The sequence below is a fragment of the Oncorhynchus gorbuscha genome, unplaced genomic scaffold (assembly GCF_021184085.1).
Source record: "Oncorhynchus gorbuscha isolate QuinsamMale2020 ecotype Even-year unplaced genomic scaffold, OgorEven_v1.0 Un_scaffold_2403, whole genome shotgun sequence".
In the NCBI taxonomy this organism is placed as follows: Eukaryota; Metazoa; Chordata; class Actinopteri; order Salmoniformes; family Salmonidae; genus Oncorhynchus; species Oncorhynchus gorbuscha.
The window spans coordinates 7,501-26,681 of NW_025746925.1; the positions used below are offsets into that span (position 1 = coordinate 7,501).

At 43.8% G+C, this 19,181-nt stretch overlaps 1 protein-coding gene across 1 annotated transcript in view; it reads left to right on the forward strand.

Moving 5' to 3' along the window:
- Window positions 1-19,181, forward strand: part of LOC124025743 (multiple PDZ domain protein-like) — a gene marked incomplete at both ends in the record, with an annotated part of 78,116 nt that overhangs the window by 7,233 nt on the left and 51,702 nt on the right. Inside the window, 4 exons of the mRNA XM_046339077.1 lie at window positions 8,170-8,316; window positions 11,391-11,582; window positions 14,406-14,579; window positions 14,960-15,169. Coding sequence (XP_046195033.1) covers window positions 8,170-8,316; window positions 11,391-11,582; window positions 14,406-14,579; window positions 14,960-15,169 — 723 coding nt within the window. The remainder of the gene's footprint in view (window positions 1-8,169; window positions 8,317-11,390; window positions 11,583-14,405; window positions 14,580-14,959; window positions 15,170-19,181) is intronic.

Genomic DNA, 19,181 nt, shown 5'->3' on the forward strand with positions numbered 1-19,181 from the left:
TATATAGAGTACATCTATACAGAGTACAGCTATATAGAGTACAGCTATACAGAGTACAGCTATACAGAGTACAGCTATATAGAGTACAGCTATACAGAGTACAGCTATACAGAGTACAGCTATACAGAGTACAGCTATATAGAGTACAGTTATATAGAGTACAGCTATACAGAGTACAGCTATCCAGAGTACAGCTATCCAGAGTACAGCTATATAGAGTACAGCTATATAGAGTACAGCTATATAGAGTACAGCTATATAGAGTACAGCTATACAGAGTACAGCTATATAGAGTACAGCTATATAGAGTACAGCTATATAGAGTACAGCTATATAGAGTACAACTATATAGAGTACAGCTATACAGAGTACAGCTATACAGAGTACAGCTATACAGAGTACAGCTATATAGAGTACAGCTATATAGAGTACAGCTATACAGAGTACAGCTATATAGAGTACAGCTATATAGAGTACAGCTATACAGAGTACAGCTATACAGAGTACAGCTATACAGAGTACAGCTATATAGAGTACAGCTATATAGAGTACAGCTATACAGAGTACAGCTATATAGAGTACAGCTATATAGAGTACAGCTATATAGAGTACAGCTATACAGAGTACAGCTATACAGAGTACAGCTATATAGAGTACAGCTATACAGAGTACAGCTATATAGAGTACAGCTATACAGAGTACAGCTATACAGAGTACAGCTATATAGAGTACAGCTATATAGAGTACAGCTATACAGAGTACAGCTATACAGAGTACAGCTATACAGAGTACAGCTATATAGAGTACAGCTATACAGAGTACAGCTGAATATAGAGTACAGCTATATAGAGTACAGCTATATAGAGTACAGCTATACAGAGTAAAGCTATACAGAGTACAGCTATACAGAGTACAGCTATATAGAGTACAGCTATATAGAGTACAGCTATACAGAGTACAGCTATATAGAGTACAGCTATATAGAGTACAGCTATATAGAGTACAGATATATAGAGTACAGCTATACAGAGTACAGCTATCCAGAGTACAGCTATATAGAGTACAGCTATACAGAGTACAGCTATCCAGAGTACAGCTATATAGAGTACAGCTATACAGAGTACAGCTATATAGAGTACAGCTATATAGAGTACAGCTATACAGAGTACAGCTATCCAGAGTACAGCTATATAGAGTACAGCTATATAGAGTACAGCTATACAGAGTACAGCTATATAGAGTACAGCTATATAGAGTACAGCTATACAGAGTACAGCTATACAGAGTACAGCTATATAGAGTACAGCTATATAGAGTACAGCTATACAGAGTACAGCTATATAGAGTACAGCTATACAGAGTACAGCTATATAGAGTACAGCTACCCAGAGTACAGCTAGACAGAGTACAGCTATATAGAGTACAGCTATACAGAGTACAGCTATACAGAGTACAGCTGTATAGAGTACAGCTATATAGAGTACAGCTATATAGAGTACAGCTATTCAGAGTACAGCTATACAGAGTACAGCTATATAGAGTACAGCTATACAGAGTACAGCTATATAGAGTACAGCTACCCAGAGTACAGCTATCCAGAGTACAGCTATATAGAGTACAGCTGTATAGAGTACAGCTATATAGAGTACAGCTGTATAGAGTACAGCTGTATAGAGTACAGCTATACAGAGTACAGCTAGACAGAGTACAGCTATACAGAGTACAGCTATATAGAGTACAGCTATATAGAGTACAGCTATATAGAGTACAGCTATACAGAGTACAGCTATATAGAGTACAGCTATATAGAGTACAGCTATATAGAGTACAGCGATACAGAGTACAGCTATCCAGAGTACAGCTATATAGAGTACAGCTATACAGAGTACAGCTATATAGAGTACAGCTATATAGAGTACAGCTATATAGAGTACAGCTATATAGAATATACGTATAATGTATATACATAGAACAGTCGTGGCCAAAAGTTTTGAGATTGACACAAATATACATTTTCACAAAGTCTGCTGCCTCAGTTTGTATGATGGCAATTTGCATATACTCCAGAATGTTATGAAGAGTGATCAGATGAATTGCAATTCATCTGCAAAGTCCCTCTTTGCAATCCAAATGAACTGAATCCCCCAAAAACATTTCCACTGCATTTCAGCCCTGCCACAAAAGGACCAGCTGACATCATGTCAGTGATTCTCTCGTTAACACAGGTGTGAGTGTTGACGAGGATAAGGATGGGGATCACTCTGTCATGCTGATTGAGTTCGCTTTACAGACAGGAAGCTTCAAAAGGAGGGTGGTGCTTGGAATCATTGTTCTTCCTCTGTCAACCATGGTTACCTGCAAGGAAACACGTGCCGTCATCATTGCTTTGCACAAAATGGGCTTCACAGGCAAGGATATTGCTGCCAGTAAGATTGCACCTAAATCAACCATTTATCCGATCATAAAGAACTTCAAGGAGAGCGGTTCAATTGTTGTGAAGAAGACTTCATGGGAGCCCAAGAAAGTCCAGCAAATGCCAGGACCGTCTCCTAAAGTTGATTCAGCTGTGGGATCGGTACAGAGCTTGCTCAGGAATGGCAGCAGGCAGGTGTGAGTGCATCTGCACAGTGAGGCGAAGACTTTTGGAGGATGGCCTGGTGTCAAGAAGGGCAGCAAAGAAGCCACTTCTCTCCAGGAAAAACATCAGGGACAGACTGATATTCTGTAAAAGGTACAGGGATTGGACTGCTGAGGACTGGGGTAGAGTCATTTTCTCTGATGAATCCCCTTTCTGATTGTTTGGGGCATCTGGGAAAAAAGCTTGTCCGGAGAAGACAAGGTGAGCGCTACCATCAGGCCTGTGTCATGCCAACAGTAAAGCATCCTGAGACCATTCATGTGTGGGGTTGCTTCTCAGCCAAGGGTGTGGGCTCACTCACACAGCCATGAATAAAGAATGGTACCAACACATCCTCCGAGAGCAACTTCTCCCAACCATCCAGAAACAGTTTGGTGATAAACAATGCCTTTTCCAGCCTGATGGAGCACCTTGCCAAAGGGCAGAAGTGGAAACTAAGTGGCTCGGGGAACAAAACATTTTGGGTCCAAGGCCAGGAAACTCCCCAGACCTTAATCCCATTGAGAACTTGTGGTCCATCCTCAAGAGGTGGGTGGACAAACAAAACCCCACAAATTCTGACAACCTCCAAGCATTGATTATGTAAGAATGGGCTGCCATCAGTCAGGATGTGGCCCAGAAGACAGCATGCCAGGGTGGATTCTTGAAAAAGAAGGGTCAACACTGCAAATATGGACTCTTTGCATCAACTTCATGTAATTGTCAATAAAAGCCTTTGACAGTTATGAAATGCTTGTAATTATACTTCAGTATTCCATCGTAACATCTGACAAAAATATCTAAAGACGCTGAAGCAGAAAACTTTGTGGAAATGAATATTTGTGTCATTCTCAAAACAGCCACTACTGTACAGCTATAGAGAGGAGAGTGTTATTAACCCCTACTACCCCTCCTCTTCCCAGGTGTGTCAGCTATAGAGAGTGTTATTAACCCCTACTATCCCTCCTCTTCCCAGGTGTGTCAGCTATAGAGAGTGTTATTAACCCCTACTATCCCTCCTCTTCCCAGGTGTATCAGCTATAGAGAGTGTTATTAACCCCTACTATCCCTCCTCTTCCCAGGTGTATCAGCTATAGAGAGTGTTATTAACCCCTACTATCCCTCCTCTTCCCAGGTGTGTCAGCTATAGAGAGTGTTATTAACCCCTACTATCCCTCCTCTTCCCAGGTGTATCAGCTATAGAGAGTGTTATTAACCCCTACTATCCCTCCTCTTCCCAGGTGTGTCAGCTATAGAGAGTGTTATTAACCCCTACTATCCCTCCTCTTCCCAGGTGTATCAGCTATAGAGAGTGTTATTAACCCCTACTATCCCTCCTCTTCCCAGGTGTGTCAGCTATAGAGAGGAGAGTGTTATTAACCCCTACTATCCCTCCTCTTCCCAGGTGTGTCAGCTATAGAGAGTGTTATTAACCCCTACTATCCCTCCTCTTCCCAGGTGTGTCAGCTATAGAGAGTGTTATTAACCCCTACTATCCCTCCTCTTCCCAGGTGTATCAGCTATAGAGAGTGTTATTAACCCCTACTATCCCTCCTCTTCCCAGGTGTATCAGCTATAAAGAGTGTTATTAACCCCTACTATCCCTCCTCTTCCCAGGTGTATCAGCTATAGAGAGTGTTATTAACCCCTACTATCCCTCCTCTTCCCAGGTGTATCAGCTATAGAGAGTGTTATTAACCCCTACTATCCCTCCTCTTCCCAGGTGTATCAGCTATAGAGAGGAGAGTGTTATTAACCCCTACTATCCCTCCTCTTCCCAGGTGTGTCAGCTATAGAGAGTGTTATTAACCCCTACTATCCCTCCTCTTCCCAGGTGTGTCAGCTATAGAGAGTGTTATTAACCCCTACTATCCCTCCTCTTCCCAGGTGTATCAGCTATAGAGAGTGTTATTAACCCCTACTACCCCTCCTCTTCCCAGGTGTGTCAGCTATAGAGAGTGTTATTAACCCCTACTATCCCTCCTCTTCCCAGGTGTATCAGCTATAGAGAGTGTTATTAACCCCTACTATCCCTCCTCTTCCCAGGTGTATCAGCTATAGAGAGTGTTATTAACCCCTACTATCCCTCCTCTTCCCAGGTGTATCAGCTATAGAGAGTGTTATTAACCCCTACTATCCCTCCTCTTCCCAGGTGTATCAGCTATAGAGAGGAGAGTGTTATTAACCCCTACTATCCCTCCTCTTCCCAGGTGTGTCAGCTATAGAGAGGAGAGTGTTATTAACCCCTACTATCCCTCCTCTTCCCAGGTGTGTCAGCTATAGAGAGTGTTATTAACCCCTACTATCCCTCCTCTTCCCAGGTGTATCAGCTATAGAGAGGAGAGTGTTATTAACCCCTACTATCCCTCCTCTTCCCAGGTGTGTCAGCTATAGAGAGTGTTATTAACCCCTACTATCCCTCCTCTTCCCAGGTGTGTCAGCTATAGAGAGTGTTATTAACCCCTACTATCCCTCCTCTTCCCAGGTGTATCAGCTATAGAGAGGAGAGTGTTATTAACCCCTACTATCCCTCCTCTTCCCAGGTGTATCAGCTATAGAGAGTGTTATTAACCCCTACTATCCCTCCTCTTCCCAGGTGTGTCAGCTATAGAGAGTGTTATTAACCCCTACTATCCCTCCTCTTCCCAGGTGTATCAGCTATAGAGAGTGTTATTAACCCCTACTACCCCTCCTCTTCCCAGGTGTGTCAGCTATAGAGAGGAGAGTGTTATTAACCCCTACTATCCCTCCTCTTCCCAGGTGTGTCAGCTATAGAGAGGAGAGTGTTATTAACCCCTACTATCCCTCTTCCCAGGTGTGTCAGCTATAGAGAGTGTTATTAACCCCTACTATCCCTCCTCTTCCCAGGTGTGTCAGCTATAGAGAGGAGAGTGTTATTAACCCCTACTATCCCTCCTCTTCCCAGGTGTGTCAGCTATAGAGAGTGTTATTAACCCCTACTATCCCTCCTCTTCACAGGTGTGTCAGCTATAGAGAGGAGAGTGTTATTAACCCCTACTACCCCTCCTCTTCCCAGGTGTGTCAGCTATAGAGAGTGTTATTAACCCCTACTATCCCTCCTCTTCCCAGGTGTGTCAGCTATAGAGAGTGTTATTAACCCCTACTATCCCTCCTCTTCCCAGGTGTATCAGCTATAGAGAGGAGAGTGTTATTAACCCCTACTATCCCTCCTCTTCCCAGGTGTATCAGCTATAGAGAGGAGAGTGTTATTAACCCCTACTATCCCTCCTCTTCCCAGGTGTGTCAGCTATAGAGAGTGTTATTAACCCCTACTATCCCTCCTCTTCCCAGGTGTGTCAGCTATAGAGAGGAGAGTGTTATTAACCCCTACTATCCCTCCCCTTCCCAGGTGTATCAGCTATAGAGAGTGTTATTAACCCCTACTATCCCTCCTCTTCCCAGGTGTGTCAGCTATAGAGAGTGTTATTAACCCCTACTATCCCTCCTCTTCCCAGGTGTGTCAGCTATAGAGAGTGTTATTAACCCCTACTATCCCTCCTCTTCCCAGGTGTATCAGCTATAGAGAGGAGAGTGTTATTAACCCCTACTATCCCTCCTCTTCCCAGGTGTGTCAGCTATAGAGAGGAGAGTGTTATTAACCCCTACTATCCCTCCTCTTCCCAGGTGTGTCAGCTATAGAGAGTGTTATTAACCCCTACTATCCCTCTTCCCGGGTGTGTCAGCTATAGAGAGTGTTATTAACCCCTACTATCCCTCCTCTTCACAGGTGTGTCAGCTATAGAGAGTGTTATTAACCCCTACTATCCCTCCTCTTCCCAGGTGTGTCAGCTATAGAGAGTGTTATTAACCCCTACTATCCCTCCTCTTCCCAGGTGTGTCAGCTATAGAGAGTGTTATTAACCCCTACTATCCCTCCTCTTCCCAGGTGTGTCAGCTATAGAGAGGAGAGTGTTATTAACCCCTACTATCCCTCCTCTTCCCAGGTGTGTCAGCTATAGAGAGTGTTATTAACCCCTACTATCCCTCCTCTTCCCAGGTGTATCAGCTATAGAGAGGAGAGTGTTATTAACCCCTACTATCCCTCCTCTTCCCAGGTGTATCAGCTATAGAGAGTGTTATTAACCCCTACTACCCCTCCTCTTCCCAGGTGTGTCAGCTATAGAGAGGAGAGTGTTATTAACCCCTACTATCCCTCCTCTTCCCAGGTGTATCAGCTATAGAGAGGAGAGTGTTATTAACCCCTACTATCCCTCCTCTTCCCAGGTGTATCAGCTATAGAGAGGAGAGTGTTATTAACCCCTACTATCCCTCCTCTTCCCAGGTGTATCAGCTATAGAGAGGAGAGTGTTATTAACCCCTACTATCCCTCCTCTTCCCAGGTGTATCAGCTATAGAGAGTGTTATTAACCCCTACTATCCCTCCTCTTCCCAGGTGTGTCAGCTATAGAGAGTGTTATTAACCCCTACTATCCCTCCTCTTCCCAGGTGTATCAGCTATAGAGAGTGTTATTAACCCCTACTACCCCTCCTCTTCCCAGGTGTATCAGCTATAGAGAGTGTTATTAACCCCTACTATCCCTCCTCTTCCCAGGTGTATCAGCTATAGAGAGTGTTATTAACCCCTACTATCCCTCCTCTTCCCAGGTGTGTCAGCTATAGAGAGTGTTATTAACCCCTACTATCCCTCCTCTTCCCAGGTGTGTCAGCTATAGAGAGGAGAGTGTTATTAACCCCTACTATCCCTCCTCTTCCCAGGTGTGTCAGCTATAGAGAGTGTTATTAACCCCTACTATCCCTCCTCTTCCCAGGTGTATCAGCTATAGAGAGTGTTATTAACCCCTACTATCCCTCCTCTTCCCAGGTGTGTCAGCTATAGAGAGGAGAGTGTTATTAACCCCTACTATCCCTCCTCTTCCCAGGTGTGTCAGCTATAGAGAGGAGAGTGTTATTAACCCCTACTATCCCTCCTCTTCCCAGGTGTGTCAGCTATAGAGAGGAGAGTGTTATTAACCCCTACTATCCCTCCTCTTCCCAGGTGTATCAGCTATAGAGAGTGTTATTAACCCCTACTATCCCTCCTCTTCCCAGGTGTGTCAGCTATAGAGAGTGTTATTAACCCCTACTATCCCTCCTCTTCCCAGGTGTATCAGCTATAGAGAGTGTTATTAACCCCTACTATCCCTCCTCTTCCCAGGTGTGTCAGCTATAGAGAGTGTTATTAACCCCTACTATCCCTCCTCTTCCCAGGTGTATCAGCTATAGAGAGTGTTATTAACCCCTACTATCCCTCCTCTTCCCAGGTGTGTCAGCTATAGAGAGTGTTATTAACCCCTACTATCCCTCCCCTTCCCAGGTGTGTCAGCTATAGAGAGTGTTATTAACCCCTATTATCCCTCCCCTTCCCAGGTGTGTCAGCTATAGAGAGGAGAGTGTTATTAACCCCTACTATCCCTCCTCTTCCCAGGTGTATCAGCTATAGAGAGTGTTATTAACCCCTACTATCCCTCCTCTTCCCAGGTGTATCAGCTATAGAGAGTGTTATTAACCCCTACTATCCCTCCTCTTCCCAGGTATGTCAGCTGGAGAGGTTCAGTGAGACCAGTGGTCTTGGCATCAGCACGGAGGCCAGGGCAGGACACCACTACCTGTGCTCCGTCTTACCTGAGGGGCCCGTCGGACAGAGCAGGAAGATACACCCTGGAGACCAGATACTGGAGGTGGGACGGACTGATTAACATCCATACATTCATTTAAACAAAACATATTTCACCTTTATTTAACCAGGTAGGCCAGTTGAGAACACCTTTATTTAACCAGGTAGGCTAGTTGAGAACACCTTTATTTAACCAGGTAGGTCAGTTGAGAACACCTTTATTTAACCAGGTAGGCTAGTTGAGAACACCTTTATTTAACCAGGTAGGCTAGTTGAGAACACCTTTATTTAACCAGGTAGGCTAGTTGAGAACACCTTTATTTAACCAGGTAGGTCAGTTGAGAACACCTTTATTTAACCAGGTAGGCCAGTTGAGAACACCTTTATTTAACCAGGTAGGCTAGTTGAGAACACCTTTATTTAACCAGGTAGGCTAGTTGAGAACACCTTTATTTAACCAGGTAGGCTAGTTGAGAACACCTTTATTTAACCAGGTAGGCTAGTTGAGAACACCTTTATTTAACCAGGTAGGCTAGTTGAGAACACCTTTATTTAACCAGGTCGGTCAGTTGAGAACACCTTTATTTAACCAGGTAGGCCAGTTGAGAACACCTTTATTTAACCAGGTAGGCTAGTTGAGAACACCTTTATTTAACCAGGTAGGCTAGTTGAGAACACCTTTATTTAACCAGGTAGGCTAGTTGAGAACACCTTTATTTAACCAGGTAGGCTAGTTGAGAACACCTTTATTTAACCAGGTAGGCTAGTTGAGAACACCTTTATTTAACCAGGTAGGCTAGTTGAGAACACCTTTATTTAACCAGGTAGGCTAGTTGAGAACACCTTTATTTAACCAGGTAGGCTAGTTGAGAACACCTTTATTTAACCAGGTAGGCTAGTTGAGAACACCTTTATTTAACCAGGTAGGCTAGTTGAGAACACCTTTATTTAACCAGGTAGGCTAGTTGAGAACACCTTTATTTAACCAGGTAGGCTAGTTGAGAACACCTTTATTTAACCAGGTAGGCTAGTTGAGAACACCTTTATTTAACCAGGTAGGCTAGTTGACAACACCTTTATTTAACCAGGTAGGCTAGTTGAGAACACCTTTATTCAACCAGGTAGGCTAGTTGAGAACACCTTTATTTAACCAGGTAGGCCAGTTGAGAACACCTTTATTCAACCAGGTAGGTCAGTTGAGAACAAGTTCTCATTTAGAACTGTGACCTGGCCAAGATATAGCAAAGCAGTGCAACACAAACAACACAGAGTTACACATCGGATAAACAAACATACAGTCAATAATACAGTAGAAAAATATGTTTATTTACAGGGTGTAACGGCGTTCTTCGTTTGTAGAAAGGGAGTCGGACCGAAATGCAGCGTGGTAGTTACTCATGACTTTAATGAATGAAGAGCGTAACATGAAATAACTATAACATATACAAAAACAACAAACGGAACAAGAAACCTATTACAGCCTATCTGGTGAACACTACACAGAGACAGGAACAATCACCCACGAAATACACAGAGAAACACAGGCTACCTAAATACGGTTCCCCATCAGAGACAACGAGAATCACCTGACTCTGATTGAGAAGCGCCTCAGGCAGCCAAGCCCATACAACACCCCTACTCAGCCGCAATCCCAATAATACAAAAACCCCAATACGAAATACAACAACATAAACCCATGTCACACCCTGGCCTGACCAAATATATAACGAAAACACAAGATACAATGACCAAGGCGTGACACAGTGTGTGTAAATGAGGTAAGGCAATAAATAGGCCATAGTGGCGAAGTAAATACAATATAGCAATTAAAAACTGGAGTGAAAGATGTATAGAAGATGATGATTCATTTGTTATAATATAATAATAATATAATATAATAATAATAATATAATAATAATATAATATAATAATAATATATAATAATAATATAATATAATAATAATAATATAATAATAATATAATATAATAATAATAATATATAATAATAATATAATATAATAATAATAATATAATAATAATATAATATAATAATAATAATATATAATAATATAATATAATAATAATAATAATAATATATAATAATATAATATAATAATATATAAATAATATTATTATTATTATGATTCATTTGTTCATTCATTGGTTTGTTCGTTCATCCATTCATTAATTTGTTCATTCAGTCGTTAATTTATTTATTAATTCGTTCATTCATTTGGTTTGTTAATTAATTAATTAGTTCTTTAATTCACTGCTTTGTTCATTCATCCATCCATTTGTTTAGTCATCCATCCATTTGTTTAGTCATTCATTCATCCATCCATTTGTTTAGTCATTCATTCATCCATCCATTTGTTTAGTCATCCATCCATTTGTTTAGTCATTCATCCATCCATTTGTTTAGTCATCCATCCATTTGTTTAGTCATTCATTCATCCATCCATTTGTTTAGTCATTCATTCATCCATTTGTTTAGTCATCCATCCATCCATCCATTTGTTTAGTCATTCATCCATCCATTTGTTTAGTCATCCATCCATTTGTTCACCCATCCACACATCCAATGGAACATTGACCCTGTTCTGCTATGATGTAGCTACATGCAGCACATTGACCCTGTTCTGCTGTGATGTAGCTACATGCAGCACATTGACCCTGTTCTGCTATGATGTAGCTACATGCAGCACATTGACCCTGTTCTGCTATGATGTAGCTACATGCAGCACATTGACCCTGTTCTGCTATGATGTAGCTACATGCAGCACATCGACCCCGTTCTGCTATGATGTAGCTACATGCAGCACATTGACCCCGTTCTGCTATGATGTAGCTACATGCAGCACATTGACCCTGTTCTGCTATGATGTAGCTACATGCAGCACATTGACCCTGTTCTGCTATGATGTAGCTACATGCAGCACATTGACATGTTCTGCTATGATGTAGCTACATGCAGCACATTGACCCCGTTCTGCTATGATGTAGCTACATGCAGCACATTGACCCTGTTCTGCTATGATGTAGCTACATGCAGCACATTGACCCTGTTCTGCTATGATGTAGCTACATGCAGCACATTCAACATGTTTGCTGACCAGACCAGCTTCTCCCCTCTCCCAGGCGAATGGTATCCCTCTGATAGGAGAGACTCACAGAGAGGTGATCAGCGTTCTGAGAGAGCTGCCTCTGTGTGTCTGTATGGTGTGCTGCCGCGTCGTGCACCCACAGCTACGGGACAGTGACCACGACGATGATGATGATGAAGATGTACAGCTCCCCCTCAAAGAGCTACTGGCTGAGTTCAACGGCAAGGTAGAGAGGGATGGGGAGGAGGGATGGAGGGATGGGGAGATGGAGGGATGGAGGGATGGGGAGATGGAGGGATGGGGTGATGGAGGGATGGGGAGATGGAGGGATGGGGAGATGGAGGGATGGAGGGATGGGGTGATGGAGGGATGGGGAGATGGAGGGATGGGGAGATGGAGGGATGGGGTGATGGAGGGATGGGGTGATGGAGGGATGGGGTGATGGAGGGATGGGGAGCTGGAGGGATGGGGTGATGGAGGGATGGGGTGATGGAGGGATGGGGTGATGGAGGGATGGGGAGATGGAGGGATGGGGTGATGGAGGGATGGGGAGATGGAGGGATGGGGAGACGGAGGGATGGGGTGATGGGGAGATGGAGGGATGGGGTGATGGAGGGATGGGGAGATGGGGTGATGGAGGGATGGGGAGATGGAGGGATGGGGTGATGGAGGGATGGGGAGATGGAGGGATGGGGTGATGGAGGGATGGGGAGATGGAGGGATGGAGGGATGGGGAGATGGAGGGATGGGGAGATGGAGGGATGGAGGGATGGAGGGATGGGGTGATGGAGGGATGGGGAGATGGGGGGATGGGGTGATGGAGGGATGGGGAGATGGAGGGATGGGGTGATGGAGGGATGGGGTGATGGAGGGATATAGAGATGGAGGGATATGGAGATGGAGGGATATAGAGATGGAGGGATATAGAGATGGAGGGATATGGAGATGGAGGGATATGGAGATGGAGCGATATTGATATGAAGGGATATATAGAGATGGAGGGATATAGAGATGGAGGGAAATTGAGATGAAGGGATATAGAGATGGAGGGATATAGAGATGGAGGGATATGGAGACGGAGGGATATGGAGACGGAGGGATATAGAGATGGAGGGAGATGGAGATGAATGGATTTTGGATGGAGGGATATGGAGATGGAGGGATATGGAGATGGAGGGATATGGAGATGGAGGGATATAGAGATGGGGGATATGGAGATGGAGGGATATAGAGATGGAGGGATATAGAGATGGAGGGATATAGAGATGGAGGGAGATGGAGATGGAGGGATATAGAGATGGAGGGATATAGAGATGGGGGATATGGAGATGGAGGGATATAGAGATGGAGGGATATAGAGATGGAGGGATATAGAGATGGAGGGATATAGAGATGGAGGGATATAGAGATGGAGGGATATAGAGATGGAGGGATATGGAGATGGAGGGATATAGAGATGGAGGGATATGGAGATGGAGGGATATAGAGATGGAGGGAGATGGAGATGGAGGGATATGGAGATGGAGGGATATGGAGATGGAGGGATATAGAGATGGAGGGATATAGAGACGGAGGGATATAGAGATGGGGGGAGATGGAGATGGAGGGATATGGAGATGGAGGGATATAGAGATGGAGGGATATAGAGATGGAGGGATATGGAGATGGAGGGATATGGAGATGGAGGGATGTAGTGATGGAGGGAGATGGAGATGGAGGGATATGGAGATGGAGGGATATGGAGATGGAGGGATATAGAGATGGAGGGATATGGAGACGGAGGGATATAGAGATGGAGGGAGATGGAGATGGAGGGATATGGAGATGGGGGATATAGAGATGGAGGGATATGGAGATGGAGGGATATAGAGATGGAGAGATATAGAGATGGAGGGATATGGAGATGGAGGGATATGGAGATGGAGGGATATGGAGATGGAGGGATATAGAGATGGAGGGATATGGAGACGGAGGGATATAGAGATGGAGGGAGATGGAGATGAATGGATTTTGGATGGAGGGATATGGAGATGGAGGGATATGGAGATGGAGGGATATGTAGATGGAGGGATATAGAGATGGAGGGATATGGAGACGGAGGGATATAGAGATGGAGGGATATGGAGACGGAGGGATATAGAGATGGAGGGAGATGGAGATGAATGGATTTTGGATGGAGGGATATAGAGATGGAGGGATATGGAGATGGAGGGATATGGAGATGGAGGGATATGGAGATGGAGGGATATGGAGACGGAGGGATATAGAGATGGAGGGAGATGGAGATGAATGGAGGGATATGGAGATGGAGGGATATAGAGATGGAGGGATATAGAGATGGAGGGAGATGGAGATGGAGGGATATGGAGATGAATGGATTTTGGATGGAGGGATGGGGAGATGGAGGGATTTGGAGATGGAGGAATATGGAGATGGAGGGAGATGGAGGGATATAGAGATGGAGGGATATGGAGACGGAGGGATATAGAGATGGAGGGAGATGGAGATGAATGGATTTTGGATGGAGGGATATGGAGATGGAGGGATATGGAGATGGGGGATATAGAGATGGAGGGATATGGAGATGGAGGGATATAGAGATGGATGGAGATGGAGGGATATAGAGATGGAGGGATATGGAGATGGAGAGATATGGAGATGGAGGGATATAGAGATGGAGGGATATAGAGATGGAGGGATATGGAGATGGAGGGATATAGAGATGGAGGAATATGGAGATGGAGGGATTTGGAGATGGAGGAATATGGAGATGAATGGATTTTGGATGGAGGAATGGGGAGATGGAGGGATATGGAGATGGAGGGATATAGAGATGGGTGGATTTTGGATGGATGAATGGGGAAATGGAGGGATATGGAGATGGTGTCAGACATATTGGTGGGGTCAATCCAATCCCTTTAATGCCATTAGGCGAAGTGATCAAGTGGACACTATTTCTGGAAGTAGGGTGGAAAGATAGTCAATAAGACTGCAGCCGGGGTGTCATATGAGATGTGCCCTAACTCTCTCTCTCTTTCTCCTCTCCCAGTCCCAGTATGACCAGCCCTGCTGTCTACTTCCTGGTTGTAACAACATGGATTGTGGGAGTCGTGGTTTTAATAAGCCTGTGTCTCCTCCTCTGGCCATGTGGGAGAGAGACAGTCAGGTGATAGAGCTGGTGAAGGGAGAGGAAGGCCTGGGATTCAGCATCCTAGACTACCAGGTAAGACTGTGGTGCGTCTCGATGGTCTAACGTAGCTTCCTACTCTCCTCTCTTTCAACTGGTTTGGGATCACTAGTAATGTAGACCAGGAGACGAGGAGAGGATGGTGGGCTAAAGAGTGGATCCTTTGGAAAGACAATAAAAAAATTAAAAAGGATGAACTGGGAAGCAAAACAATTGTAGTCTCTCCTTTCTATTGGATTGACCTTTGGGAGGACATGACCTTTGAACTGTTGTTCACATGTTCCTTATGTTGTACCACCCTCCACTATTGTAAAGTGACTGTTCTACTGGATGTCATAAGGTGAATGCACCAATTTGTAAGTCGCTCTGGATAAGAGCGTCTGCTAAATGACTTAAATGTAAATGTCCCTCTGCAGGACCCAGAGGACGACTCCAAGACTGTCCTGGTAATCCGCTCCCTGGTCCCCGGTGGCGTGGCCGACTCAGACGGACGCCTGCTGCCCGGTGACCGGCTCATGTCCGTCAACGACGTGGACCTGGTCCGGTCGACGCTGGGGCACGCCGTGCACGTCCTCAAAACCACCGGCTACGGGGTCGTGCGCATCGGCGTCGCCAAGCCGCTGCCGGTACGACAGTAACCCAAAATACTCTAACACTGTATACTGTATACCACCCTCCTCCTGGATACCACCCTCCTCCTGTATACCACCCTCCTCCTGGATACCACCCTCCTCCTGGATACCACCCTCCTCCTGGATACCACCCTCCTACTGTATTCCACCCTCCTCCTGTATACCACCCTCCTCCTGGATACCACCCTCCTCCTGTATATCACCCTCCTCCTGGATATCACTCTCCTCCTGGATACCACCCTCCTCCTGTATACCACCCTCCTCCTGTATACCACCCTCCTCCTGTATTCCACCCTCCTCCTGTATTCCACCCTCCTCCTGTATACCACCCTCCTCCTCTATACCACCCTCCTCCTGTATACCACCCTCCTCCTGTATACCACCCTCCTCCTGTATACCACCCTCCTCCTGGATACCACCCTCCTTCTGTATACCACCCTCCTCCTGTATACCACCCTCCTCCTGTATACCACCCTCCTCCTGTATACCACCCTCCTCCTGGATACCACCCTCCTCCTGGATACCACCCTCCTCCTCCTGGATACCACCCTCCTCCTGGATACCACCCTCCTCCTGCATACCACCCTCCTCCTGGATACCACCCTCCTCCTGTATACCACCCTCCTGTCTGTATACTAGGGGGCCCACCCCTTCCTCCTGTATACCACCCTCCTCCTGTATACCACCCTCCTCCGGTATACCACCCTCCTCCTGTATACCACCCTCCTCCTGTATACCACCCTCCTCCTGTATACCACCCTCCTCCTGTATACCACCCTCCTCCTGTATACTAGGGGGGGCCCACCCTCCTCCTGTATACCACCCTCCTCCTGTATACCACCCTCCTTCTGTATACTCGGTGTGGCTCACCCTCCTCCTGTATACTAAGGGGGGCCCACCCTGGGGGGGGGCAGCCTCCTCCTGTATACTAGGGGGGGCCCATATATTTTATATCTACCACCATAACACAGTCAGTACATGTAGTTTATATCTACCACCATAACACAGTCAGTACATGTAGTTTACCACCATAACACAGTCAGTACATGTAGTTTATATCTACCACCATAACACAGTCAGTACATGTAGTTTATATCTACCACCATAACACAGTCAGTACATGTAGTTTACCACCATAACACAGTCAGTACATGTAGTTTACCACCATAACACAGTCAGTACATGTAGTTTACCACCATAACACAGTCAGTACATGTAGTTTACCACCATAACACAGTCAGTACATGTAGTTTATATCTACCACCATAACACAGTCAGTACATGTAGTTTATATCTACCACCATAACACAGTCAGTACGTGTAGTTTACCACCATAACACAGTCAGTACATGTAGTTTACCACCATAACACAGTCAATACATGTAGTTTATATCTACCACCATAACACAGTCAGTACATGTAGTTTATATCTACCACCATAACACAGTCAGTACATGTAGTTTATCACCATAACACAGTCAGTACATGTAGTTTACCACCATAACACAGTCAGTAGATGTAGTTTATATCTACCACCATAACACAGTCAGTACATGTAGTTTATCACCATAACACAGTCAGTACATGTAGTTTACCACCATAACACAGTCAGTACATGTAGTTTACCACCATAACACAGTCAGTACATGTAGTTTATATCTACCACCATAACACAGTCAGTACATGTAGTTTATCACCATAACACAGTCAGTACATGTAGTTTATATCTATCACCATAACACAGTCAGTACATGTAGTTTACCACCATAACACAGTCAGTACATGTAGTTTATATCTACCACCATAACACAGTCAGTACATGTAGTTTATATCTACCACCATAACACAGTCAGTACATGTAGTTTACCACCATAACACAGTCAGTACATGTAGTTTATATCTACCACCATAACACAGTCAGTACATGTAGTTTATATCTACCACCATAACACAGTCAGTACATGTAGTTTACCACCATAACACAGTCAGTACATGTAGTTTATATCTACCACCATAACACAGTCAGTACATGTAGTTTACCACCATAACACAGTCAGTACATGTAGTTTACCACCATAACACAGTCAGTACATGTAGTTTATATCTACCACCATAACACAGTCAGTACATGTAGTTTATATCTACCACCATAACACAGTCAGTACATGTAGCTTATATCTACCACCATAACACAGTCAGTACATGTAGTTTACCACCATAACACAGTCAGTACATGTAGTTTACCACCATAACACAGTCAATACATGTAGTTTATATCTACCACCATAACACAGTCAGTACATGTAGTTTACCACCATAACACAGTCAGTACATGTAGTTTACCACCATAACACAGTCAGTACATGTAGTTTATATCTACCACCATAACACAGTCAGTACATGTAGTTTATATCTACCACCATAACACAGTCAGTACATGTAGTTTATATCTACCACCATAACACAGTCAGTACATGTAGTTTATCACCATAACACAGTCAGTACATGTAGTTTATCACCATAACACAGTCAGTACATGTCGTTTACCACCATAACACAGTCAGTACATGTAGTTTACCACCATAACACAGTCAGTACATGTAGTTTATATCTACCACCATAACACAGTCAGTACATGTAGTTTATATCTACCACCATAACACAGTCAGTACATGTAGTTTACCACCATAACACAGTCAGTACATGTAGTTTATATCTACCACCATAACACAGTCAATACATGTAGTTTATATTTACCACCATAACACAGTCAGTACATGTAGTTTACCACCATAACACAGTCAGTACATGTAGTTTATCACCATAACACAGTCAGTACATGTAGTTTATCACCATAACACAGTCAGTACATGTAGTTTATCACCATAACACAGTCAGTACATCTAGTTTATATCTACCACCATAACACAGTCAGTACATGTAGTTTACCACCATAACACAGTCAGTACATGTAGTTTATCACCATAACACAGTCAGTACATGTAGTTTACCACCATAACACAGTCAGTACATGTAGTTTATATCTACCACCATAACACAGTCAGTACATGTAGTTTATATCTACCACCATAACACAGTCAGTACATGTAGTTTATATCTACCACCATAACACAGTCAGTACATGTAGTTTATCACCATAACACAGTCAGTACATGTAGTTTATCACCATAACACAGTCAGTACATGTAGTTTACCACCATAACACAGTCAGTACATGTAGTGTATCACCATAACACAGTCAGTACATGTAGTTTATATCTACCACCATAACACAGTCAGTACATGTCGTTTATATCTACCACCATAACACAGTCAGTACATGTAGTTTACCACCATAACACAGTCAGTACATGTAGTTTACCACCATAACACAGTCAGTACATGTAGTTTACCACCATAACACAGTCAGTACATGTAGTTTATATCTACCACCATAACACAGTCAGTACATGTAGTTTATATCTACCACCATAACACAGTCAGTACATGTAGTTTATCACCATAACACAGTCAGTACATGTAGTTTATATCTACCACCATAACACAGTCAGTACATGTAGTTTACCACCATAACACAGTCAGTACATGTAGTTTATATCTACCACCATAACACAGTCAGTACATGTAGTTTACCACCATAACACAGTCAGTACATGTAGTTTACCACCATAACACAGTCAGTACATGTAGTTTATATCTACCACCATAACACAGTCAGTACATGTAGTTTATATCTACCACCATAACACAGTCAGTACATGTAGTTTACCACCATAACACATTCAGTACATGTAGTTTATATCTACCACCATAACACAGTTAGTACAGGTAGTTTATATCTACCACCATAACACAGTCAATACATGTAGTTTACCACCATAACACAGTCAGTACATGTAGTTTATATCTACCACCATAACACAGTCAGTACATGTAGTTTATATCTACCACCATAACACAGTCAGTACATGTAGTTTATATCTAC